At 53.4% G+C, this 26,136-nt stretch overlaps 1 protein-coding gene and 1 long non-coding RNA gene across 3 annotated transcripts; one reads left to right on the top strand and one right to left on the bottom strand.

The window, feature by feature from the left end:
• Nucleotides 1-459: 459 nt before the first annotated feature.
• On the bottom strand, nucleotides 460-24,552 carry SH3GLB2 (SH3 domain containing GRB2 like, endophilin B2). Of its 2 annotated transcripts, XM_059865142.1 has the most exons (11): nucleotides 24,392-24,552; nucleotides 16,280-16,421; nucleotides 15,863-15,991; nucleotides 15,034-15,167; nucleotides 14,469-14,561; nucleotides 10,663-10,725; nucleotides 6,688-6,711; nucleotides 4,166-4,255; nucleotides 3,872-3,972; nucleotides 2,507-2,765; nucleotides 460-1,864 (listed from the first exon to the last, which is right to left on the bottom strand). In XM_059865142.1, exons 1-11 carry the CDS (start codon nucleotides 24,452-24,454, stop codon nucleotides 1,757-1,759), a joined length of 1,206 nt encoding a protein of 401 aa, XP_059721125.1. In that variant the 5' UTR covers nucleotides 24,455-24,552; the 3' UTR covers nucleotides 460-1,756. The 2 variants fall into 2 exon arrangements, with proteins under 2 accessions (XP_059721125.1, XP_059721126.1); XM_059865143.1 differs by lacking the exons at nucleotides 6,688-6,711; nucleotides 10,663-10,725.
• On the top strand, nucleotides 17,866-21,142 carry LOC132337094 (uncharacterized). The gene is made up of 3 exons (XR_009489066.1): nucleotides 17,866-18,228; nucleotides 19,033-19,182; nucleotides 20,977-21,142. It is a non-coding gene; the product is annotated as an uncharacterized LOC132337094 (long non-coding RNA).
• Nucleotides 24,553-26,136: the final 1,584 nt, after the last annotated feature.

Below are 26,136 nucleotides of genomic sequence, written 5' to 3'. Positions count from 1 at the left end.
ACAGCTGCTTTTCCCAGGAGTTCCTTCCAAGCTGGGTGTTAGGGATAAGACTTTAGGATTTTAGATGAGCAGCAGATCTAGTTTCCATAACAACTAAAAAAGTCTGTTAGATCTAGAATAGCACTTGGGTCTCTCAGCAGCTGAAGTCATCCTGCTGCTCTATTTTTGCTTCAAGTGCAGGAGGAGCTGTTGTTTCTCAGAGCCCCTGAAGCTGTAGTACAACTGAGAGGTGTCAGCTGGGAAAGGAACCACAAGGCTCTGACAGAGTGTTGGGAGTGTCAGGTGGGACAGGAAGGATGAGCAGCTTTGTTTTCTTTCAACCTCAGCTTCCAAGCCTGGGATAGCAGGAGGGCACTGCTTTCACCTCAGCTGCTCCCTTTGTCTCCCTGCTTGTCCCCACAGCCCCGTGGCTGGGGAGCAAGGACAGCCCTGAGCCCACAGAAGATGCTGAGGCAGGAGGTCAGGCAGTTTGTTTATTGGCAAATAAGTGCTGAAACCCATGAGCCCCACAACCACAGGTGCTCAGTGCCCTGTTACATTAGAATGGTCACGAAACCTTTGGGGAAAGTGCAAAAGATCAATAAACAAGCAAAGTTAATTCTGACATACCTGGGGAAGGGTGTGAACAGAGTTTGGTGCAGGTGAGTTTCTCTTCCATCCAGCTTGAGTGGAAAACTTATGACACATCAAGTGGAAGTCCTTTAGGTGAGCTCTAGCTAAGAGTTCATTCCAGAGTGAGCAGGCACACACACACACACCTGAGCTAAGCCTGGGTTGTGGTGTGTGTGTGGCCAAGAACAGCTCCTTGTTGGGGGTCACAGCAGGTGGGACAGTCCCTTTCTGCACTAGGATGCACCAAGTCTGTTCACTGCTGACATGGGAGGGGAAACATTCATTAAATCAGTGATTCAGGGTGGAAATAAAGTCAGGCTAAAACATGCCTGGACAGACACACTGAAATTAAAGCCTGGACAATAACACAGGGAGCAAAGCTTGTAAAAAGGCTTGTAAACTTTGCAGTCCAAGAGCAATTTCCCAGAGGAAATGCAAGCAAGATGCATGGTCCCTTGCACGGAGGTTTGGGGTTAGGCCCTATGGTAGCAGGTTGGTCTTCACAAAGAAATCTTCCAGCTTCAGGGGACAGGGGGAGGTGGGAGCCTCCAGCCCCAGGACAGTGACTGTGACTCTGGCCAGATGTGCATTGCTGGTCTCCCAGGGGAGAGCAGGGTGGGTAGGCTTTACAGGCTCCTAAATTTGAACTGCAGCCTCCTTGCCTTGTGTGCCAGGACAGGTTAGAGGGGCTGTGTGGGACACTTCCCTGCTGGAATGCTCAAGGGTTGGACTTGGGCAATTCTACTGCTGGAGAAGAGAGGAGGGGCAGACAGGCACTAAGCCACACCTGACACAGGGAGTGTAACTGGTGAGCAGCTGCTGAGGGACACAGCTTGCTCACCCCAGGAAAGCCACTGGGAGGAACAAGCCTAGGGCAGGGAAGGGAAAACGTCATCAAGGAATCTTGTGCCATCAGGACTAACCTCAAAGCAGGCTGCACTGGTAAATAACCAATTCAGTCTTGGGTGCCATCAGCCCTTTCCCAAAACCTCACCAGAACAGTGTTCCCACTTCTTTCCCCCAATTCCTGGATGAGCAATGGAGTGTCGACCCTGAAGAGAGCAATGGTCTCGGATGAGGAAATCCGCATTAGAAGTGCCAGATGAGGGGTGCATTCTGCTTGTACATTCTTCTTCCTTAACATTTAACTTAACAGTTCCAAGTAAGTGACAGGAACTTTCCCTTTCTGGTTCCCTCTTTCCCCTATGAGCCAGTCTGGATCCATGCCTGGCAGGCTGTACACAGTGATCATCTGGGGAGAGAAGAGAGCACATTAGACAGGACCTTACTCTTCAGACATAGCCAAGAAGCTCAGTCAGATGAGGACTGAAAGAACAATAATTCCTGAAGTTCATTTAGCAGCCATCTGTGTCCTTTTCCTGGAGCTACCTGCAGCTTTAACACAAGATCTATGGAAAACTGCCCAGTGATGTCCCTGTTGCTTTTTCATTCTCCAAAGTGACTCAAGGTACTTTTACAGGTTGCTATGTCATCCCTTCTGAATATGGAAGTTCAGTCTACAGAACAGAAGTTTCCAACTTGATGATTTTTCTTTTTTTCTCAGCATGATTAGAGCAGGCCTCCAGCCAACAGCTTAACCCATGGCTCTGGATAAGGCAGCTTTATTTGAGGGTCACAGTGAAGATACTGAGTATTGGAGTATTTTATTTTGGGTACAGTTGGACTTCAGCAAGAGGAGTTATTTAGGTGATGTTAAGTAGTAAATGGCTGTGAGCACAAGCTCACTCCAACTCCAGAGATACTGGTATCCAGGAAAAGACTCTACCAATAAAGCAGGTTTTAGGGGCAGGGAAAGGAACTAAAGGCCTTGTTGGGCACACCATGGGCTGCTGGGTAGCTACAGCCAAATCCAACACTGAGGAAAGCCACCAACCTCATCGGCAAGAAGTGCCAGCTCGGTGCTGTCAGCTGCTTCGTAGTCGTAGAGGACTCTGGCCCTGCGTGTCCCACTGGCAGGAGGCTTGACTTCATTGGGGTTCAGCACACCCTCTGCCACGGTGCTGGGCACCCCAACAATTGTGGGCACCACTGGGATTGTAGGCACAGCAGGGAGCGTGGCAGCAGCAACAGGAGGAGAGGTAGCGGCTGCGGGAGACGCGGATTCTGCGTTGCCTACGAACGTACCTGAAAATCTTACAGGGGACAAAAGAGCACAGCTCAGAGAGGCTCCAGCCTGAGGAACCACAGTCAGCTCTTCCTTTCAGCAGCTGCTCTGCAGAGATGATGCTCAGGAGCTGCAGCCTACAGAGCCAGCTGTAACACAGCCACACTGCCCTTCATGTGGGGAAACACCCTCAGTTCTCAGGTGCTGAGGCCGTGCAGCAGGTGACACTTGTCTGCCCATTGTGACTCCAGGGCTCTGTTTCACCACTTGCAGAGTACCAGACTGATGTGTGGCACTGCAGAGGGGGCTGGGCAGGTGCTGCTCTGGCCTCTGATTGACTGGGTCCGTTGTGCTGTGTCCCTGCCCTGCTCTCACACAGTCTGTGTTACCTGTTCTGCCTGCTAATTCTTCTGGAAAGGGAGGGGCATTGATGCTGTTGAACTGGATAACACAGCTGGAGGCTCCCAGGCTTTGCAGGCTCTCTAGAGAGACACAGTGATGGAGCTCAGGCTCAGTTATCTAAGGGGGTATAGCTCTGGCCCTGGCAGTGATCACACAGAGATCCCAGAGTCACTGAGGGGAGGAGAGCCCTCAGAGCTCATCCTGGCCAATATCATACTTACATTTCTCCTTTAGAGCTGCAGGCATGGAAAAAGAATGGAACAGGAGTGTGAGTGAGCACATAGAGGCAACAGCCCCTCCTGGGTCAGGCCTGTGCTGGTGTGACAGTACCAGACAGAACATCCCAGCCCACCCCACGGGATGTGCAGCCAGTAGCACTGAATATGGAATCTGGGATTTGTTACTGCTGCAGCAGAGCATGCTCAGGCTCATTGCTTGGCAACAGGAATTTGAGTCCTGTGTGATTTAACTAATTTAGAGGAAGAATGTTCTAACTCCCATGGCCATCATGCATTGAGAGGAATGTAAAAATCCAGTGGAAAAGCCTGCTCCAAATGCAGCACCACCACTAGGAATGGTCACCACTCTGTAAACTCAGAAAGTCTCTCAGAGCTGTGAGGGAACTTTATAACTTCTGCCCAACATTATGATGTGGGAGGGGGGAAAGAGCCCTGAGCTGGGGGTAGGGAGATCAATAACCCTCCGAGAAGTACAAGCAATCTCTTGTCTTACCTGCCCAGTTGCTTCTGTAGATCCAACATGAACTGGTAGCACTGAGCATAGTAGTTGGTCTGAGACTCCACAAACTCGTGGAGACAGCGAAGGTGATTCACCTGGAGGGAAAAGAACCATCAGCTTGGCTGACTTTGGCTGCCAGGCACAGAAACCCTCCTGCTGCAGCTACTGCCCCCCCGAGGTACCCCCAGTTTACCACCTCTTCCACCTCTATTCCACATGCAGGACTCCATGCTCCTCTGGGCAGGAGCCCAGAGTCTCTGTAGTCCCTGCCAGCCCAGGAGGACTCACGTGTGTGCTGCTGATGCCCTCCAGCAGCAGCCGGGTCACCTCTGCCTGCCGGTCGAACTCGGTCTGGGTGAGCCTCAGCTCGTGCTCCGCCTGCAAACAGCACGGGGGCTCAGGCAGCACAAGGCAGGAGCCCTGTGCTGCCTCTGCAGCCCCCCCTCCACACCCCCAGCAGCAGGATCCACCTGCAGCTGGGACACTGAGCAGCAGGCACAAGGGGTTGGGATCCCAGAGACCTCTGGCTGCATTTCAGCCTGACTCCTCCTTAATCCTGCATTGGACCACTGCAGGGGATGGAATGGCAGCTCAAAACTGATGCATCAAGCAAGGAAGCTCCTACTCCCACAAGACCAGAACATGAAGATGGGGAGGCTTTGTTAATCCTGAGGTATGTGGGAAGTCGGTCCCATGTCAGCTCTGGTCCCTTTAATCCCCTGTTTCTGCACCTGCAGGCAAAGGAATGTCACAGCTTCCCTAGGCTTCTCTCTGGAAGTGCAGTGGTTTTGTTTTTATCACCACAGAACAAAGACTGAGGCCAGGCAGCATTTACAAAACTGCTGCTGCTAATTAAATCTGCAATGGAGATGAACATCCCAATCCAACTTCTACCCAAGGGTCTCCTTTGGGGCTAGTTACTGATTCTGAGCTAGGAGGAATTAAACACTGGTGAATTGCAGGCAGCTCCACAGCAGCTCTGGGGATTCACAGACAGACTCACATGGAGACCCATCTCTCCCCCACCAAACAGTGCATTTACACTGGGGCAATTCTGCAGTACCAGAACACCCAGGTGGATCCTGGCAAGGAGATCTCCAGACATGCTGGAGCAGCCAAGTGCTCTGGTGCTGGCTCTCCCCTCCTGCTGATGGAAAGGGGTGACAAACATCCCCACATGTTCTCTGCAGCATTCCTTAACACCAGGGCTGGTGTCCTCTTGGGATGTGCTGTGACTGGTCACAGAAGAGTGACACCCACTCAGGAGTGTGCAGCCATCAGAGCTGCCTTGGTGCAGGGGTTCCTTTTGCTGCTTTGGGAATACCCTGACCATTCTGGCACAGGACTGGCACATCTGGAATTGAGCCCAGAGGGCTGATCCAGCCAGGCTGACAGTCTCAGAGCAGAGGCCACATCCCTGGTAACCCCAGAAGAGAGCCAGCATTCCCAGCAGGACAAGCTGGAGGTGCTGCTGGGGCCAGCACAGCTCTCATCTGGTAGCAGCATTACCAGTGTAGAGCCAGGCTACAACAAAGAAATGTCTGTCCTTTAATCAGATTTGTCTATTTTAAGCTGCAACTCAACTGATCTATTTTCTTGCATCCTCTGTATGAAGGGGATTATTTAAAGGAGAAGGGGGATGTAACAGAAAAAAACAGTGCAATGCCTTCAAAACACCAAATGATTCTTGCTCCTGTGAGCTGAGACTCCAGTATTCAGAGTATTTAAACTTGTGCCAGGCAGACCCAGCTCCATTTGGTGCTGCCTGGGATTTGCCTCTCCCTGCCAACTCTGAGCAGTTGCAGGATGTAGTTTCCTACAAAGCCAGAGCTGGATGGTGACCTGGGAGGCCCCTCCCAGTCTGGTGCTTCTCCAAGACATGGAGAACTCCAACATTTACTTACACACTTGAGTCTATCCAAGCAGAATAACCCAAAGAGAGGACAGAGGAACAGATCCTTGCATGCTCATAGCTGACTGTAGCCAGCTTGTTTGGTTGAGGGACTGAAGGATTTAAAGAACAGGAAGAGCTGGGTCAGGAACAGCCAGTCCATTCTGCAGATGCCCTTGGGGTAACAGCAACAGGCTGCTGTCATGCACAGCACACAGAACCTCAGCCATCCTGCACTTCAGCCTTCACAGCAATGCCTGCTGGGGGTGTTTGAGGTGTGAAAGAACAGGAGCCCAGAGGTGTCTCTGGAAGCTCCACGCTGTGCTGGAGCTCCACACAGAGCTCACCTTGGTCTCAGCCTTCCATCCATGCTCATGGACAAGTCACACTTCCCTTCCAGAGCCTCCATGGATCAGAAGGGTAAGTGCAGCTCATCCAGAGAGAATCAACTCCATGAGGCTTCAAACCTCCCCCCCTGACCCAGCTGCTCCCTGCAGCAGCTGGGGATGTGCTCTGTCCTTGCTCCAGCTCTGTGTGGAGCCAGCTGGATGGATCAGCCCAGAGGCTACCAGAGGCACATGCAGGATCAGAGCCGTGGCCACAGGAGCAGAGCTGGTCACACCTCAACCAACACCTCTGCTCCTGTCACACAGTGCAGGGTTCTGAGCCCCCTTTTAGCACACACAGACACACACCTGGATGCCAGGGAAGTGTCTCCCACCAGGGACAGTCAAGGGGCCCACGGCTCATCCCAAGCTGCTGTCACTGCACTGAACCACACAGAGGGATCAGGGCTGGGGCACACAACAACAGCAGCAGCCCCTGATCCTCCCAGCCTAGGAACAGGCAGGGTTCCCCAGCACCCCTGTCCTCTGAACACCCCCAGAAGGTTTGAGCACAATTCCAGCTGGGTACTTACTTTTTCCACCTCGTCGCTCCAAAGCTGTGGGGGCCACAGAGCAACAGGAGAGGAGATCAGTGTTGGAGACGTCGTGAGGCACTGGGCACTGACACCAACAGGCAAGGACCCTCCATGGACACAGCAGGCCAGCTCCAGGGACAAGCCAGCCCTTCACCCAGCAGCAGCTGCCAGATCTATGCCCCTTCCCCTCATTCCTGCACCCTCGAGTTCAGTTTCACAATGGGAGGGCAAGTCCCTGCCAGGGCTGCCACAGCCACTGCATTGCATGGGCTCCAGGAGAAAAAGGAGTAACAGCAGAGTCCTCTGCACAGCCAGGCTCACTTTGCTGTAGCTGCAGAGGCTGCTGTTGGAGGACAGCCCTTTTTTAGGATTGTGGAGAGGCAAGTGAGCTTTTTGAGCTCAGGCCACATAGAGGCAAGTGCTCCTCACCCACAGTCCAGAGAAATGGGATATTCCACCCAGCCTGCAGTGCCAACAGCCTGTTCAGGCACTGCAAGGAGGAAGCAGGGGCTGGATGCTGCCTCTGAGCCAGGCAAAACATCACACAACTCCTTCCTACTCTCCTCATCCACAGGGGCACACTTGAGGCAGCAGAACACTGGAGACCTCCAGCTGCTTGTGGGATCTGGCTTCAGGACACGAAACAATGAACAGAAGTCACACACAGCAATGGCAAAGGGAGAGAGGAGCCAGAAAAACAGAAAAACACATTGATCCTTCCCAGAGGTCCTTGGCTTGGCCCTTCCTCAGCAGCCAACTACTGCCTCAGTCCTGGCAACGTGAAATCCCCCAGGATCCAGGAGCACAGCAGCCTGCAGCACCCACACCAGGGGGCAGGGGAATGACCCCTGTGGAGCTCAGCTTCACCCCCCAGTGTCACCCCTGCAGCTCTGGGAAGGGCACCAGACACAGCTGAATTTGCACTGGGGGCACCTGTGCTGGACATGGGTGTCAGAGGGAGAGCAGGCTCTGCTTGGACCAGCCCTCCCAGCTGAGCTTTGCTCACCAGCTGTCCTCAGGTGGGCTGTGGGAGCCCCAAGTGCAGAGAGACTCCAGCAGCCAATTTAAGGAGCACCCACAGGACCTGCCCACACTGGGGAGGGGCTGAAGCCCCTCTTACTTGATTGGAATGATTGTACTGGTCTGGGTGCTGAGGTGGGTGTTTTCTTTGATTTTTATGGGGATGTTTTGTTATTGCAAATCAGGAATTGGTGTGAGTAAGGCCTGGCCAATTTCCCCATGTGCGGGGACACAAGTCCCTTCCCCTTCTAAGAGCTCCTACTGTGGAGGGAGGTGGTGGCAGCATCGTGTACGGAGCTGAGAAACAGATCCTGAAGTGCTTCTCTGGCTCAAGGCCTTTGCCAGCACCTCCCAAGGGTTTTGGAGCAGGTTTGCTATAGGAGCAAGGGGAAGCTCCCCTCTGATCCCAGGCCTTCCACTCAGACACTGGTCAGTACTCAAGCCCTGGCAGCCCCATTTAATCAGGGCAGCACCCACTGAATTTGTAGCCAGATTTGTTTCTCTGTTGCCTTTGCTGTGTCACCTCCAGATCCAACCCCGTGGTGCTCTGGGACAGCCCAGCTTTGCCCAGATCTGTCCCTGGGCTATGACTCTCTGTGGCTCCTCTTGGACAGCTCAGAGGGCAGAAAAGGCCACGATCTGCTATTGTCTTCCTGCACCCCAGCTCAAGCCAGAGGAATCCTCTTTAAGGCACTCAATGTGTTTTTCGTGGAGTCATTCCTAGGAGTACAGCACGTGGCAGGGTCTGAGAGAAAGGGATATTTAGGCTTGCACAGCTCATGTACACCTTCTTACACAAAAACAAAAGGTCAGTGTGGGAGAGAGGAGAAATGGCTCCTCAGCCTCCAACTCATACAAAACAAGGGAGGTGCTTTTTTTCTTGGATTTAATTCTGTCTGAGCCCTCCTGTCGAGGAAGGGAAAAAAAATAAAAGCACCATGTTATCCACCTCTCCAAAAACCAACAAAGTAAATTTAGAATCCAAATCAGAGCCCAGCTGAGGGCATGTGGTCCAGGAGAGAGCTGACCTGTTTGCTCACCTGTAAGACAAAGCTGTTCCCTTGGGCATAACCAACCCCTCCCTCCAGAAAGGAGCAGGTGAGCAGCAGCCACTGCTCTGCACTCTCAGTGCACACTAAGAAGTAGCACAAGGACTCTGGCCTGGAAGAAAAGCAGAGCAACAGGATGAAGAGCTCCTACCTTGCTGCAGTGCCTGACCCTTTGGGATGAATGCTGGGATTGGAGAGCTTGCAGCAAAGTAGCCCTGCCTGTACAGAGCCAGGGAGCAGCCTGGGCTCAGCCTGTGTTTTGCTAATTAGAGATGCAAACAGTCCCTGCTGCCAGTGCAGCTGGACTTCAGGTGGCCCTTCACCCACCAACTGCAGCCTCTGAAAGAGCTTTGGAAGCCACAAGGCCTGACACTGGTCAGGCCAGCACATTTCTCACAGGCACTCCTGGTAGGAGGCCCTGCTGTGCCACTACCAAAGCCATGGGGTCAGGGCTGGCTGCTCTCCCAGAGCAGGAGTGCTCCCAGTGCCCTGCTCTCACTGCCCAGTGCCACCAGGGTAGACACTTGTTGCCTAAAAAACCTCACAAAATCTCTTCTCCTGTTTTATGTTCCTGTATGTGGCACCTGCTCCCCAGAGCAGCTTTGCAATGGAGCAGTAGCAGATCAAGGTAGTTTTTGGTGAGGGCTGGACGTGTCCAACTGACTGTCTGGGCACTCCATGAGATGCCAATGCACACTGTACAAATGCTTGTCTTCAGCTGTGCTTTAGCCCTGGTCTGTTCAGAGGCAGGGAAAGCCCAGTTTCTCTCCTCTGGGTCTCCCAGAGCTTAATTGCAGTCCCTTGGAACAGACCCTCCCAGGGAAGAGGCAGAGCCACAGGCTGGCTCTGAGCTGCACGAGGAGACAGGAGAGCTGCAGCATCACCAGAATCAGCTCCTTCTGCAGGACTCTCATCACTGAGCCTGGGACTGATGGAAATTGTTTTCTAGTGTTGTGCAAAGCTGTTTCTGATCCCAGCATCGCTCTCCAAGAAGGTCAGGACAGATCCCCCTAGGAACTAACACTGATGCTGTCAGCTCAGACACAGCTCTGTCTCCAAGTGGGATGGCTTTCCCATTAACCAAATCCAGCTTGTTTCCATAGTGGTTTTTGTTTCTGAGAAGGCTGGGCTGTCCTTTTTCATATCAGCAGATCCCACTCCCCAGCACTTCCACTCTCAGATTATTCTATTAGCAGGCATCAGTGTTGTTCTGAATGCTAGTTAGGAAGCAAGATGATCAGTTTTCAACATTTTAACGAGAAATGTGACACTGTGCAATGGGGAGCCATGAACACAGCATGGGAAGTCAATTGCTTGGCCAACATCCACTCAGTGCAATAGAGTGGAGACACAGGGGGCTGCTCACCCACCCCAGGCACATCTGGCTGTGCAACAGCTGCCAACACAATGAAACTGTAAAAAATGACCTCTGTTTGCAGAACAGACAAACCTGCACTGTTATTGACACTGGTGGCAGAGAGATTCCTCCACCTTTGCTTCTCTTGATCAGCTTCAAAGCCTCTGACTCTGACACCACAGTACAGATCAGGCACTGCCAGTGTACAGCTGGAACCATCCAGAAAGGCCACTCTTGGGGGTTGTTCCTCTCAATTGCTCCCCTAGCAATAAAAACCATCAGAAGATCCCCTAGAAACATGGAGGAGGGCTGGCAGGGAAGCTGGTTTGGAAAGCAAACCCAGCTGCAAAGGGCCAGACCCTGAGCAGGCACCCTCAGAGGGGTGATGTGAATCCTGGAGGCCGAGTCAGAGCCTGGGCAGCCCATGTCACATTAAAATGTTGAAAACAGCAGAGCACTAGGCCTAAGTCAGGTAGAGAGAGGGGCAGGAAGAGGTTGGAGAGGCAGTATCCAGGAGGAGCAGTACCCAGGAGGAGGTGATCTTACCGCTGATGCGCTGGCGGAGAGCACGTAATTACGAGGTCTGGTTTCCTGAAAGTCAGGCACAGCCTGGGGGGGAACAGAGGGTCATGTACAAGGCACCAGAGGAGCCAACAGCAGTCACTGGGTGATGGCTGGAACAAGAGACCAGTGACTTTTTTCCTGCCTGTGCTGGGAGCTTTGCTCAGACTCTGATGAGAGGAGGCCTCCTGACATCCCAGCAGTGGCGTGTGGAGGCCAGGCTTGGGCAGGGGGAGGTGGACTGGCTTGGGCAGCCACACCTGGAACCTGCACAGCAGACACTCCTGCTGTTAGGAACTCTGTACTTACAGCTGTCAGCTCATACAGCACCATCCCAAAGGCATTCCCATTCCCTTGCAGCCAGCAGGTTGCTCTTGTTGCATTAACTCAGTCCTGTGGGCAGGACCTCCCTTCTCCTTGTCTCCTGCCTACAGCCACTGTACAGGGCCTTGCCCTTAAAGTAGGAATGTTTTCCAGCACTGTGGAAAACTGGGAGCATCCCTCCCACAGTGCCTTCTACTGCTCTTACTCTCTCTAAGCCACGTTTCCTCCTAACAGAGCCAGATCTGCTGTTTTCAGGAGGGCACACGGCTTAGCCAAGCCAGGTCTAGCCAAAGGCAGTGTAGGAGCTTTCATCCCAGAGGTCAGGAAACCTCCAAACCACCTTCTCCATAGCTGAACTTCTGCCCTGGGGCACCAAGACTTGAGCACTAGAGATTTCCTCCCTTCAAGTGCAATGGATCCAGTCCACCCCCCACCCCCCCCGCCCAGTTCTGGGCTCACTAACCACCACAGAACGAGCTGCTTTTATTCAGGTAAGACCAGGCCTCCTCCTGGGATGGCCTTTGGCTGCAGCACTACCTAAAGAGACAAACCAACGGCACCAGGAATCCTCCTGGCCAGCCCTTACTGCACACAGGCTGCTGTGCAGGGCTGGCACAGCCCTGCTGCATCCCAGCTCTGGTGTTAATCCCCTCAGGCCCTCGTTCCCTCTCCCAGGTTAATCTCTCTGCACTCACCCAGATCCACTTATACACACTGACCCACTTTGCTGGGCCCAAGCAGCCAGCTGGAATGAGTGACCAGTGTGTGGAAGAACAGTCAGGCAGTCCCAACCATTTTTTTTTTTTTCTTCATACCATTTAGGAGTTTTAGGGATGGCTGGAGGAAGGAATAAGGAGGAGCAATTCCCATTGCAAGTTAAACCTGAATATAGGGAGAAAAATGCACCAGGGAGGTTTGAGGCCAGCATAGCAAGGAGGCTGGACTCCTCCCTGTGGGGAGAAAGGATGCTTCAGAGAAATACAGCTGCTTATGCTTTTTGGTTTTTGAAGCTCAAGAGCAACTGAAGAAACTTCTCCTCCCATTCCCTGGTCTCCAGGGAGTCCCAAAACTAGTCACAGCACATGGGATGAAGGAGGCAAGCTTCTCTTGTACTTCTGTGCATGGAGAAGTTGTATTTGCAAGCAGTGATCAAAAGGGACCCACCTCCCTCCCCCTTCCACTCTGGTAATGGGGAAAAGGGGGCAGAACAGCAGCACAACCAGATCATCCTGCCTGTCATTGTCTCTGGGCTGCCCTTCCAGAGAGGGACTGGCCACCCAACCCCACCTCCTTGTGCCTGCAGCTGGAGGAGCCCCAGGGGGTCTTCAGGGGAGCCCCTGCCTCTCTTGAGCACTGCTTGCAGGCAATGTGGATGGACCCAAGGGATGCTCCAGAGGGGCTGCAGGCAGGTCTCTGACACTCCCATCCTTCTGGAGCACCTTCCCCAGGCAGCCACAGCCCTGATCACGCTCAGAACATGCTCCAGGGCCAGTCCCAAAGGGACAAAGGAGATATGAATTTTCTCTTTAAAATGGGAAAGAGACAATGAGAGGTGTTAAAGGAAAATAAATATCATCACAGCACTGTTAGCACAGTCAATACTCACATCTCCCTCACACTGAGCAAATCACAAAGAAACAAAACAAAAAGGTTAGTAAACAAAACAGCATCAACAGGAGGACAAAGCACAGAGTCTGTGGGAAATGCACAAGCCCAGGTGCTCCTCAGCAGCTCACAGGTCTGGGCAGCAGCTCCAGGGGCATCAGGAGACAGAAGCTGTGGGAACACGAATTTGCACTACAGAGGGGAAAGAGCAGCAAGAGAGAGGTGAGCTGGGAGAGCTGGGATACTTCAGCTTGGATGGGGAGGTGTGACACAGGACTCCAGGCATGTTACAGGGAATGCTGTGATCCAGATGAGGTGTTTAGAGCAGAGGGAGCAGCTCTCCCCACTGCTGGGAGCTTCCACCTTGTCATCCAGCAGTCAGGGAAGCACCCAGAGCCCAGGGACTCCACCTTTAGGCTGAGCTGGGTCCCCAGAGCAGCAGTGATTGTGCTCTGCTGCTGTGCTCAGTGTTTCAGCTTGGGGAGGACACCCTGGAAAGCCTGGATTGGCTCTGCACCTGCCTGGGGCTCCCCAAATGTTCCAGTGGGAAACAAAGTTTTTCTTTTCTAGCTACAGGGGAGTCCCTAAACCAGGAGAGTGTGTGCAGGTGAGAGGCCTTGGGATCACCTCCTGTACAGAGCAGGGTAAAGAGGGTGGAAAGGGAGGAAGCACAGGAGGCATCTGAATTCCTGCTCTGAGCTTAAAGATAAAGAAATGGCCACCAGTTTCCCCTGAGACTGGGGGCACTGTCCCCTCCAGAAGGGGAATGGGGGATTCCTGAAGTTACTTTCAGAGGATCTGTGGGACCTGACTGATTAGAGAAGGCTTTTTTAAAAGGGCAGCTACTACTTCTGCTCACAGCTGTCCTGTGTAGATCTGAGCACTCTATCAGGGCTGCTGAGCTTAGCACAGCTTCCCCATCTGCCATGGATGTAACTGGAGCTGGAGGAAAGGGAAAACACCTGGGAACTGGCTACCCAGGGAGAGACAAGGCCAGAGGTGCAGCTGGCAGCTGGTTAGAAACAGGCTCCTAGCAGGGCTGCTGGGCTGGTATCCCAGGGCATCCCAGGACTGACTGACAAGGACAGTCTGATTCTGACTTGCACAAATTTGCCAGTTGGGCTCCTGGCCCCAAGGCAAGAGCAGAGCTTGGCAGGACCTTGTGCCAACAGCCAGAGCTCTACAGGACAACAACCAGCTCCAACCAGGCCCTCCAGGGAACCCATCAGTGCCCAGTGTGATGAATTCCCCAAAGTCAGAGGGCAAGACAAGCCTGTAACTAGAGCACCATGAACTGAGTGAGCAGAGAGGCTCAGGGACAGACCTTGTAGCCAGTTTGACCCTGGCCACCCCTTACAGGCTCCCACAGCACTCCTGCCTGGGAGCTGGCAGAATCCTAACTAGTCTGACAGGCTGGGACTGCTGCAGAGCTCCAGCAGCCTTTCCCTCGTGCACCTCCCAGCTTAGCTCTCTCTTGGCTTGGTTTAAGATCCTCTGTGAAAATTAGCAAGTCCTCAAAAGATGCAGCCTTTTAGTTACTAGCACAAGTCATCCAGCAACCCTGATCAGTCAGGGGGCAGGAGCCTGGGTCAAGTGCAAGTTTCCAGACTCCAGAAGCTCAGAACTGCTTGCTTCAACAATTCCCCCAAGGGAGGACATCTCAGAAACAGGCACATGGCTCCTGCTCCCAGCTCCCTTCCACCCCAGATGAGGAATTCCCCCACCCATGCCTGCCAGAGACAGGACACAGCAAGGTAACCTAATTTCTGACCATGTGAGCCAAGCCCTGGGGCCATAAGGACAGGGAGGGAAATGAGGGGAGGAGTTACTGCTGAAGGGAGGGAAATGAGGGGAGGAGTTACCGCTGCTTTTGCCTCGGCAGCTTTGGCCTTCTTCAACCTGGCTTTGCAGGCGTCCAGGTCCAGGCGTCGGTTCTGCAGGATCCTCCTCTCTTTCTGGAAGGGAAGGAGATGGCTCAGAGCACACTGCTTAGAAGCAGCTTTGAGAAGGGGGTGTGGTATCACCTAGGAATCAAATCTATTTCTTTATTAAAACATGCCAGGGAGAAAGAACCAGTTGCTATGCTCATCTCCTTAGCAAGAGTTTTGGGGCTGGTTGCCAGGGATACAGGATAACCTCCTGGAAACAGGGCAGCCTGTGATGGGTGGTGCCCACAAGCTGAAGGAGTGGGGAAATGAGTTACTTTTTTCATGCACATCAGCAGCAACCCTTCCCTGCCAGAGGGGGAACCTGAGCAGATCTAGGGTTGGTACTTCCTCATCCTAGCACTCTTTAAGGGGAGAGGTATGGAGTCATCCTTTATCATAGGGAAATAAAAGGGGCTCTCTTAGCACTGTTTCCCTCTCCCCCTGCCCTCCTTGTCTCCAGGGATGTGACAAGCTTCCCCTGCCCTGGTAGCACACTCACAGAGATAGTTCTCCAGTCCCCCTCCAGGAAGTTGCGCAGTGGGGTCAGGAAGCTGATGGAGGCAGAGCGGATGAATTCCCGTTCTGCTGCACCCAAGCGCCTCTGAGTCTCTCCAACTTTTATCAAAGTCTTTCCTGCAACAACAGGAACCTTCAGCTCCAGAGAAGCCAATTAACATGTGTTGGCTTCAGCCAGCTCAGCCAGAGCTTCCCCACTGCCGTGCTGGGGGACACAGGCACAGCTGTACCTGGCCTGGGCAAGGTCACCGTGCTTGTTCCACCCCAGCTCCAGCCCTACCCACTCTGCTGTTGGCCTGAGGCATCTTTTCACTGCTCCCAGGGTGGCTCTGATCTTATCTACCTGCTGAGGCACTCATGCCACTGATGTACTTCACTGCTCTACCTGCTTGCGCAGACTGATCCTTCTTTGCCTCGTAAAACAGCGGCACAGGAACAGAGCAGCAAATTAAAAAGCAGCAGAGCAGAAAACATGAGTTGATTAGGCAGTGTTGGCTATAGAGGCAGTTACAGCTGCTCTGGCTGTAACAGGACTCGCTATTGAACAACTATTGATTTGGAGAGCAGGAACACAGCTCATGGCAGGGGCAAGGACAGCTGGAAGTGAAGGCTGTGTCTGTGTGCAGGTCTGCTGCTTAAAGAAGCCCAAACCTCCCCCAGGAAGGGACAACTGTGAGGATTAAGAGCAGGAAGATGCTCTGTGTGGTCAGGAAGGAGCTTGCTGCAAACACCTCAGTGTAAAACAGTGTTAGGGATATTCTTTTGAGAAGGGATGGATTCCCAGGACTTCTTCATTAGCCAGGCTGACTTACCATAAGGTGTCCCTGGCCCAAAGTCATTGGCTGCCTCTGTCATGTACTGTGCCAGCAGCTCCCCATTGGTGACCCGGGAAGGCACCTTCCGGTCAAGCTTCTCGTACAGGAATTCTTCTACTCTGGCACCTGGAGTGGGGACACCAGGGAGGCTGAAAGAGGGTCCCTGAACTGGGAATCATGGCAGACCAGCCCATGCAGTCCTCAGTGATGCACTGGACAGCAGTGCCAGGAGCAGGGGGCACTGCCAGGCTGTGAGGTGCTCTCAGCTGCTCAGGGAAGAAGGACAGGCCCTGCAAGGACACATTTCTCTCAAACCCCACGAACCCTACAGGGCTCCCTGCCAGAGGCCACGTCTTTCAGCACTGAGCTGCAAGTGACATTTGTCCTCCAAGCCTTAGGGGAAGCTGGACTTACTGGGGTTTGGCTGTAGCAGAACTTCAGTCTGACGCAAGATCTTCTCTGTCCAGTTCTTTGTGCAGTCTGCCCTGGCCAGGAGGTTTTCAAAGTGGGCATCAAGTTCAGTCTTCTCAGCCTGGCCCAGCTTTTCTTCAGTGAACTGCAGGAAGAAGGCAGTCATTAGGTCTGTTCTTCCAAAGCAGATTTACAGTGTGTTAGAGAGCTAATAAAGGACAGTGAAGCTGCTTTTGTCTTGTGTATTTACCTCAGACTAGAGCTAAAAACCCTTCAAGGTATCATTCTTTTTTTTCCCAGGCATCTTTCAGGGGAAGAGGGCAATTTTTTTTTGCCCAAGAGTAGAATTAATAGAAAATTAACAGAATATAATAGAACAAGCTTTGGGCTAAAAAGAGACTCCAGGTCTGAGAGGTGTTCCAGAATAAGTAACTTTTAATAAGGTCTAGTACAAAAATACTCCAGCTGTGAGGGATCTATTTAAATATGCACATGGCTTCCACTGCTTCATGCAGGAGAGCAACAGACATCCCTCACATGAGGGAAGGTGCTAAATCCCTTCATCTCCTACTGACCAACTCTATGTCCTGCAAACCCAAGGGGTCAGGAATGCCACTACCACCTGAAATCAGGAGACTCAAACTTAGCATTTAGATAAAACCACTTCCAGCAAGTAACTCTTCTTCTAGGACACAGTCTGAAGCAGGTAATTGAAATATAACACTGTCCAACTCTTCTCAGCACTCAGATTCATACTGGCAATGGACAATCCCTCTCTCTGCAATTCCTTTTAAGTCTAAAATTAGCAGTAGGGAGAATTAGGTGGTGCAAGTCTCCAGTGTTTTCACACTGGGCAGTGGCATCTGACCAGGTTTGTCAGATGCAGCCTCAGATGGCCTGGACACCCTCCATTGCTTCCTTGAGGGATTTCTGAGAGAAGAGCCCATTCCCTCTCATCCCATCCCCATTTCCCACTTGCTCCTTTCAGTAAAGTTGGCCAATATCAGTGTATTTTTAAGCACAATTCCCTGCTCCTGACAGAACCAGCATCTTGTTGGATCATGCTAAAAGACCCTTTGCACAGCTGTGCCATTTGAGGTCCAACGGAGGCTCCAGCTGTCCCTTAACCCTTGTTACTGGTCTCTGATGCCATTGCTGAGTCATCAGGACATGGTGCTGTGCAATACTGGCACTGGCAGATGCCAAAGATTACAGCCTGGCTAAAGCTCTGAGATGAAACACAGCTCCTGTCTCATCTACCACTGGTACCTTCTTCTCTCTGTCTCCCTACTCCAGAGCTCAGCTCTAGGTGGGCTGAGATGCCCCTTCCATGGGGTCTTGACCTGAAGCCTGCTGCCCTTCCTGAAAGGCTTCCTGGCCAGCTCTTGCCTTCCCCACCCAGCCCAATGCTGGGAACCAAGTGAGATAAGGAGAGGCCAGAGCAGAGGCAAACAGCCCTTGGAGTCCTGTTACCAGCTGGCTGAGATATACAAGGCCTCCAGGTATGTTTACACAGTGACCTGTTTGGCACCATGCACTGGAGTGCTTTGTCAGATGTGGGTGGGGACAGCTCCTCAGCTGCAGGGACAGCTCCTCAGCTGCAGGGACAGAGATCCTGTCCCTGGTCTCTGCACCAGCAGCCCCTGGATACTGCCATGTAATTTTACCCAGGTCTTGCCATGGTCCCCTGGCCATTGCTGGACAGGGGTAAAAGCAGATTCAGTGTGAGAGGGTGTTTGTATTGTTTGGTCTGTGATTTCTTTGGGGGTCACACATAGCTCTCAGTGGCTGAGGCTGCTTTCCTTTGTTTGGGAGCCCAGGGCTGTTTGCAGACTCTGCCAGGCTGGGCTGAGTCACTGCCATGCAGCAAACTGGGACTTCCCAGGTATCTGGCACCAATTCTTGAGTCATCTGTTAAAGATCTTTCCTAAACAAGACTCTTTGATGCAAAGGTAAGTCTCTCTCCCCCCCCTTTCCCAGACAGCACTTTGAGACCTCATCTCACTTTCAAGTCCAGCTCTTTTTCCTGCAGTTTAGGCTTATCCTGCATCAGCATCTGCCCTGGAGCTGTCAAACCTAAACCCAATTTCTTTTCAGCTGAATTGAGTCAGCTTCTTACAGCATTGCTGCAGTGCCAGATCACTGCTGAAGCCCTTCAGCATCTCCACAGTGCTACTGCCACTGTCCTGAGCCACTCCAGCTCTGGGGTCCTTTGCTCTATTAGCAAATGACATCTCTGGCATCACTGTCCTCTGTGGCTTTTTGTGTAACCCAGTGCAGGGGTCACAGCTCAGCATTTGCAGAACTCAGAAACTCAATTCTTATCTCAAGTCAGGCACTGAAGCTGTTTGTATTGCAAACAAAGCTGAGGGCAGCAGCACCAGGACCACAGCAAGCCTGGGGATGCCTGGCAATGCCAGAAGGGGAGGGTGGGCAGGAATCTCAGTCACAGCCCCTGGTTCCAAAGGGTCAGGCCAGAAAACAATCTCTTATTCAGGCTTTCTTTCAGGGTTGGAAAGGAGGGCATGAAGTGGGTGCAAGGCACAGGAGGCTGTGACTGCACTGACACTTAACTCCCTCAGTGCCTCCCTGACCCCTGGACAGGAGCTGGATGTTCTGAACCCAGCCCAGGCACAGCCTTGGGTGGTTGGTGCCTCACTGCAGGGGCTGCCCTGCCCAGTGCTACCTCCTCCTCCTCGCCCCTGTGCACAGAGTCACTGATCCAGCTCAATTTGATCTACAATGTGACTTTGTAGACCTATCAGAGAACCCACCTGACTTCACAGCAGTCGTGGGGATGTGCCATGAAGTGCAAGGAGAGCAGGACCACCTGCTGCTGCAGGAGCAGCCTCCATGAGATCAGATGAAGCTTTTCCTGGAGGCACAGCCAGCTCAGTAGATCACAGGTAAGTTACACTGACCTACAAGCTGGCTTGTGTTTTTGTCTGCTGCAAGTAGAAATCTGAGATTTTGGGCAGCAACAGATCTCAGCTGCTGGGCCCTTCTTACCAGTGAAAAGAAGGGTACAAGAACAGCAGTTTAGGAACTTTGGCTACTCAAGCGCTTCAAGCAGAACTCTCCTGTAAAGAATTTCTATTCTTGAGAATCTGTTTTCATAACACAGAAATTTGATTAAAAATATTTCACTGTGACACCAAGAGATGCAAGAGAAATGAACTCATCATACTCTCAAGCCTCCTGACTGTAAAAAGACAGATTTTGAGTATTTTATATCTTGCTGCTCCCAGATTAGAAGCACTGATGTCTTTTACAACAGATTGCCAAAAATGGGAGTGGTACTGGGTTTTATCAAGTTGATTTACAGGCTTGGTCTGTCACAGATCCCTGGGGAGAGAGGCAGGGCTGGCAGAGCACAGGCAATTGCAGTGCTGAGAAGAACCTCCAGCTCCTCCATTCTGCCATGGTAGAACTACTCCCATTTGTTTTCTAGAGCCTGAGGACTGGGTCAACAGCTCTGAACCAAGTCCCAGATCTGCATCCCGGGATCATGAGCCAGGTGGCAGTGCTGAGGCTGCTCCCCTGCAGGAAACATCCTTGCAGCTGACCCAGAGCAGGTGCTTAATAATTCAGGGCAGCCTTTTGTCAGTGCCACTCTCACTCTCCAGGAAGAACAGAGCTGTGCTGCATTCCAGGACATCAATAATTCAGCCAAAGGTTGGGTTTCCTCTGGGAGGCTTGGCTGGCCAGCAGGAACAAGAGATGCTTTATCAGGGCCCAGATGGGCAAACAGGGTGACCCAGCAGGAAAGCAGCACTTGGGCCACAGGCCCAGCAGGAGCATGGATGTGCTGGACTGCACTTAGGGCAGCTGCCCTAAGCATTCACAGCTTGGGGAAAAGCCCCCTCCCCAAGGAAGAGATGGCAGACACAAGTCTGGGATGTCAGGAGGGTCAGCAAGTAGTGCTGAGCTGGAGGGGCCCCTCTGCACCAGAGGTACAGATCAGCCAGGCTGGGCCTGTGACTGAAGGACATCAGAGTTAGGCTTTAAAACAGCCCATGCTGAGAGCACCAGCACCTTCCTCTCCTTAAAAGGGGAATAAAGTCCCAGTACAATAAAAGCCCAGGCCTGTATGCTGTATCTCTGACAGGGTGGCTGCAGCCCCCTTGCAGAGCATCTGGTGGCAGAGTTCAGGCCCTTGTACCACTTGCAGGGTCCCCATTTTATCCAGCTGGATGTTACTTATGACTTTCCACTTTAAATTTCAAAGATCTAACTGGGGCCAGGAGACTTAAACCAGGCATAGTCTCCTGTAGCTGCCAGTAGATTTAGACTGTTGGGTTTTTCAAAGCCTCCAAATAGCTCAAAATGCCCAAAACACAGTAACATTTGCTCTTTTGGTGATCAAAAGCTCAACACAGTCAGTTCAGCAAATCAGGCTCCCTCTTTGCACAGGGTTGCAGTAGGAAAGAGGCCATAGCCACTCAGCATCTGAAAACTACTCAATTTTCAGCAACTCTGGACCAGATAGAGAGTTTGCTCCAAGTATTTGGTCACCAGGAGGCAGGAAAGCCAGGCTGGGAGCCAAGTGAAACTGTGCTAGAGGACAGAAGGAAGCCATTAACAGGGACAGCTTGGTTAACTCATGAGCAGGCATTCAGGAGAGGAAAAACACTGCGCTGGTGGGTGACCTTGGCTGGACGTGAGGTGCCACCCTGCCTCTCTATCATTTCCCTCCTCAGCACAACAGGGGAGTTGAAAATAAGATGGAAAAACCTCATAGTTCAAGATTAAGGCAGCTTAATGAAGAATAAAGTTGTGTGTGGAAGCAAAGGAAACCAAAAGATTTTCTTGTCTCCTCCCCATCTGAAGTGATGTGTGACTACTTCCTGGGAAGCTGGGCCTCAGTCCACGACCAGGTTACTCCAAAAGACAAATGTGCTCTACAATAAAGTCCCACCTCCTCCTCTCTCTCAGGTTTTATTGCTGAGCAATGTCCTATGGTCTGGAATATCCCTTTGGGCAGCTTGGGTCAGCTGTCCTGGCTGTATCCCTACCAAGACCTTGTCCTTTCCTTGGGTCAGCTTCTGCTCTCTCAACTTTTAAAGTGTGAGCACAAATAAGGTTGGCAAGCAGAGGGTTTATTTTATCTACAAATGATAAAAGTCTATTTTATCACCAGAGTTCAGGGAGGTGGGGCAGTCTGTCTGTCTGCAGGGGCTTCAAGATGAGTAAGTCAGCCTCTAGCTGTCTTAGTAATGACATTAGGGGAGGAAAAGCACCCAAAAGCTGCATTCACCCTTGGGCATTTTTACCCAGAGCCTGTTTACATCAGAACTGACAAAAGGCAGACACCTACAGTTATTTCCAGACCTCCCTGAAAGAGCCTGGCTTGCAGCCTGTCTAGAACAGAGAAATCCAATGTGTGGCCACACAGCTTCCACTGGCCAAGGTTTGGAATCAGACCCACTTATGATAGCTGGAAGGTGACCAAAGACAGAGGCCTTTCTTCAAGTGAAGATGAAGGGTGACCTGATAGGAGTCTGTCTGCAGGTGCTGCATCCCTCAGAGAGTACTGATCTGATGGCTGCAACTGGTGCAAGTGGCAACAGAGGCCATCCTCAGCTGAATGCTGAATCCTACACAAGCTCTGTGCCCTTGCAGTGCCCCAGCCTAGAAGCTCGTTCCCCACTTCCAGGGTAGCAGAGCTGTCCATTGCTTTCCTACCCCAACTTTCCTGGCTGCTCTGCTTTTCAGGAGGAGTCCTGTGACTGAAGCCTGAACAAGGAAGTGCCAGGTAAAGGAAGCAGTGGGTTTGAGCTGTTTGGATTGGGTTTTGTCATGAGGAGCCTAGACTAAAATCATTCTTCCAGCACCTACATTGGGTTTTATTTGATTGATTTCAAACCAGCTCCTGCCCTGAGCCAGCCCAGAGGTGTTGTGTTCACCATGCCCTGTCTCCTTTCCTCCTGGATGAGCCCTAATTCCAGTTCAAGTGAAGCTCCTGTGTTGGTCAGACAGCTCTGCCAGACAGCAGGAGCAAATGCTGTCTGAGTGGAACAGCACATAATGGCCAGTCCATTTATCTCCCAGTCGCTGCAGTTCCAGTAAAACATCACTTTGTTAAATGCCTGGAGCTGGAGAAAGCATCTCCAAACACTACAGAAAACAGCTTTTTCTAGACAGCTTATTCCCATGCTAGAAGATCTGCAGCGCTAAAGAGGGCTACAAAGCCAGCCCTTACTGCCCACAGCAGAGCTCAGCTGTCAGTGGTGGCTCTGGGGGAGATGGGGCAGGGCTCACCCACACCAGGGCTCCGTGGGCACCCAAAAAGGCTGAATTCCCCCAGCAGTGACCCCTCATGAGGTGGTTTTCAGCCTCAGAGATCTCCTTCCTTCCAGTTCCCCCTCCTTACACACCTGCTTGCTGTCCACAAGTGCCAGTGCTCATTTGGTTTCAAGAAATTACTACTGTAATTAGGCATATGAATATTCATGTACGAGACAGTGGAGTAGGTGTAGAAGGCAGCAGCCACGATTTATGAACGCCTCCTTGCTCTGGAATCACTGTGTGCAGACACTGTTCCCAGGCCTGTCTCCTTCCTACGCTTTGAAGCTAAAAAACACTTATCAGAGACTTACAATAAGGCTTCTAAACATAAGATTTCGTTCCAGCATTTCTTCTGCATCCAAGGTCATTTACATGAGAACAGCATCTTTAGGTTTTCCATCTGCTCTTTATTTTGCACCTGTAGTTAATATCTCCCTTTTTCATAACATATGACTCACTGGCACGGTTGCAGGAGGTGATATCTGCTTACAGGAGACCGGTCCTCAACAGAGCCAGAATTACTCCACTGCACAGAAGGTCTGGAACGAGGCAGCTCTGCTCTCTTTGTTTACCAGCCCCCACACAATGGGCAGAGCAAGAAGCCCAGTCCCAGAGCCACCAGCTGGACCTCACCTTCCAGGCAGGATCCCAACCAGTTCTGACCTGCCTCTCTCCCCTCCTGGCCAAACAAGAGCAGTTTTTCACTCATTATGCCCATGAAATGAATACACACAGCAGTTCCATCTCACCACCTGCTCCACGTCTGCTGCTTATGCGAACCCAAATTTCTTCACAGCTCCGAGGGGGTTACTTCATCCCCAGAAACTCCTGATCTCAAGGTTGTGAATACCAGAATATTTTGAGTTGGAAGGACCCACAGGGATCATCAAAGTACAACTCCTGGCCCTGCACAGAAGCAGCCCCAAGAATCCCCCGCTGTGCCTGAGAGCGTTGTCCAAAGGCTCCTGGAGCTCTACAGGGCCTGGGACTGTCACCCTTCCTGGGGAGACTGTTCAGTGCCCCACTGCCCTCTTGGGGAAGAGCTTTTTCCTAATTCCAACCTAACTGCCCAACTCAGCTCCTGCCGTTTCCTTGCGTGGTCCCGGTGCCTCAGCAGCCCCGTGAGGCCCAACCTGCTGGCTCCCAGCAGCTCCTTCCCATCCCTTTATAGCCCCAGTGTTTTCCCAGGGCCTGGCACCTCCTGCTCCTCCCCAGGGGCTGAAGCGCAGACCAGGTGCAGGGCACCTCCAGCACCCTTCCCCAGCGACAGGGACCGTCCCACAGAATCCCACAAAAACTAGGGCTGGAAGGGACCTCTGGAGAGCATCCTGTCCGAGTCCCCTGCCAAGGCAGGGTCACCTGGAGCAGGTGTCACAGGAGCGCGTCCAGGTGGATTTGGAATGTCTCCAGAGTGGGAGACTCCACATCCCCCCTGGGCAGCTCTTCCAGATCTCTGCATCCCCTCCGGCGGGTCTGGGCACGGACAAAGCACCCGCAGGCCAGACCATACAGCTTTGTTTCTTTAAGGTCAGTAACGCCAGGCACGACTGCCCCCCGCATCCCCTCCCCATTCTGAGAGCCACCCCCAGGGCTCTCCCCTGCACCATCCCCGGCACCCCCGAGCCACGGCCGGGGGCGATGCTCCCCAGGGGATGCACCTGCGGGCGGTGCTCCGGGGACCGCGGCTCACACGGACGGACCCACCCAGCTCCGATCTCCCTCTCCAGCCTCCCCGGGCCCGAGCAAACCCCCCGAGCTCCGCCGGGGCCTAGACCCGCGGATCCCCCGCCCCGCGGCCTCCTGCCGTGGCGCTCCGCCCCGCCTCACCTGCATGGCGCGGGAGAAGAAGACCCCCGCGTCCGACGCCAGCTTCTTCACGTTGAACTCCATGGCGGCCCCGAAGCCGCACCGGCCGCACCGCGCCCCCGCTGTCACCGCACCCGCCGCGCCGCCGCCTTTTATAGCATCGGGTGACGCCCGCTCCGCGCGTCTTAAAAGGGCTACGGCTTCTTACAGCGTCCGTGAGCCCCGGCTGTTCCTCGGCGGGCGGGTGCACGGGCGGGGCCCCTTTAGGGACGGCAGCTGCGGCGGAGGGAGCTGTCAGCACCTGCCAATAGGAACTCGTGCCGCGCTCCCCGCCCCTTCTCTTCCCGCTCCGCCGCGATCGCCGCCGCATCCCCGAGCCGGCCGCGTTCCGATTGGCGCGGAGGCGGGCGGCTCTCCGCTCTGATTGGCTGGAATGGGCGCGGGGGCGGTAACTCCGTTTGGCCCCGCCCCAGAGGGGTGGGCTGCGGCGCGGGGGAAGGAGACGCTGCCCTTCCGCGGCCATGGCGCGCGGCACGGGGAGAGGGCGCCGAGCGGGGCCGCGCGCCCCCCCCGCCGCGGTGAGTGGTGCCGCCCGCGCCCGCTTGCGAGGGCCGGGCCCGCCGGGCCGCACCATCGTTAGTCGGGGGGGAAGCAGAGGGGAGCGCCGAGCCGGGGACCCCTGGCTGAAGCCGGTCATGGGGGTGGGAGGCGTGGAGGGTGCGGAATCGCCGGGTGCGGGGGCGGCGGGGATGCGGCGGGGATGCCCCCGGGGTGAATGAATGCGGGGGGCCGGGGATGCAGCAGGGGTGCGAGGCACCCGAGGGCGCAGGGGGGATGCTCAGGGATGCGGGGGATGTCGGGGATGCTGCGGGGTGTGCGGGAGCCCTTTCTGCAGGGCCCAGTGTGCTGCAGTGCAGGTGCAGGTGCAGGGCTCCCGTGGGACGCTCCCCGCCGGGCCGGAGGGTTGAACCCCGGCCCCGGGTGCCCACGGCGGGCAGGGATGGGGGGAGATGCCCGGACAGACGGGCTGCCCTTGGTACCTCGGTGCCTGCGCTCCCTATGCCGGTACGGTAACCCCGGGCTGCTTTCTGTGCCCAAAATTCCTCGCACTTTGATCTTCTAATCTCTGCTGTGGCCAGGACGTTGTGTTTAACCTTGTGGGGAGAGCCCATGTCCGGTGTCCGGTCCCTGCGGGCTCGCACTGCCCGGAGAACATTCCGTAATGTTCTCGGGGCGGTGGGTACGGGGAGGGTGTCAGACGGGGACAGGGCTTTGTCACCGCCTTCTGGGGTCACACATCGGCGCCTTCTGTCGCTCTGTCCTTGACCTGAGCACATCCCTCCTGCCCAGTCCCGCTGGCAGCAGTGAAACCTCCTGGGCAAACCCCCTTTGCTTGGTGGCTCTCGAGCAGGGCTGTAATGCACAGGAAACTGTGAAAGCAGAGTTTTGGCAATGAAAACGTGTATGGTTGTTTGGGATAATTGGGACTTTTTTTGTATGGGGACTGCGAACAAAATCCCTCCAACCATGTGCAGCCAGGTCTGGTACATGTAGAAATCTCTGGGAGCTGTCAAACCCCAGAGTGCTGCTGCTTTAGAGCAGTTTGGAAATCTGTCCCCGTGGTTGGTAGGACAAACAAAGGAATTGCTGCTGCTGGTGAGAAGATATTTTAGATTCACTGCTCCAAGTGACCTGGTGTGTGTTTTGTAAAGTGCAGGAAGGAACAGGGTGGGTGCTCCCCTCACTCACCTGATTTTCCTCCTCTT

This window comes from Haemorhous mexicanus, chromosome 21 (genome assembly GCF_027477595.1).
Source record: "Haemorhous mexicanus isolate bHaeMex1 chromosome 21, bHaeMex1.pri, whole genome shotgun sequence".
In the NCBI taxonomy this organism is placed as follows: domain Eukaryota; kingdom Metazoa; phylum Chordata; class Aves; order Passeriformes; family Fringillidae; genus Haemorhous; species Haemorhous mexicanus.
The sequence above is the reverse complement of the archived record's forward strand: the minus strand, read 5'-3'. Positions and strand labels throughout refer to the sequence as shown.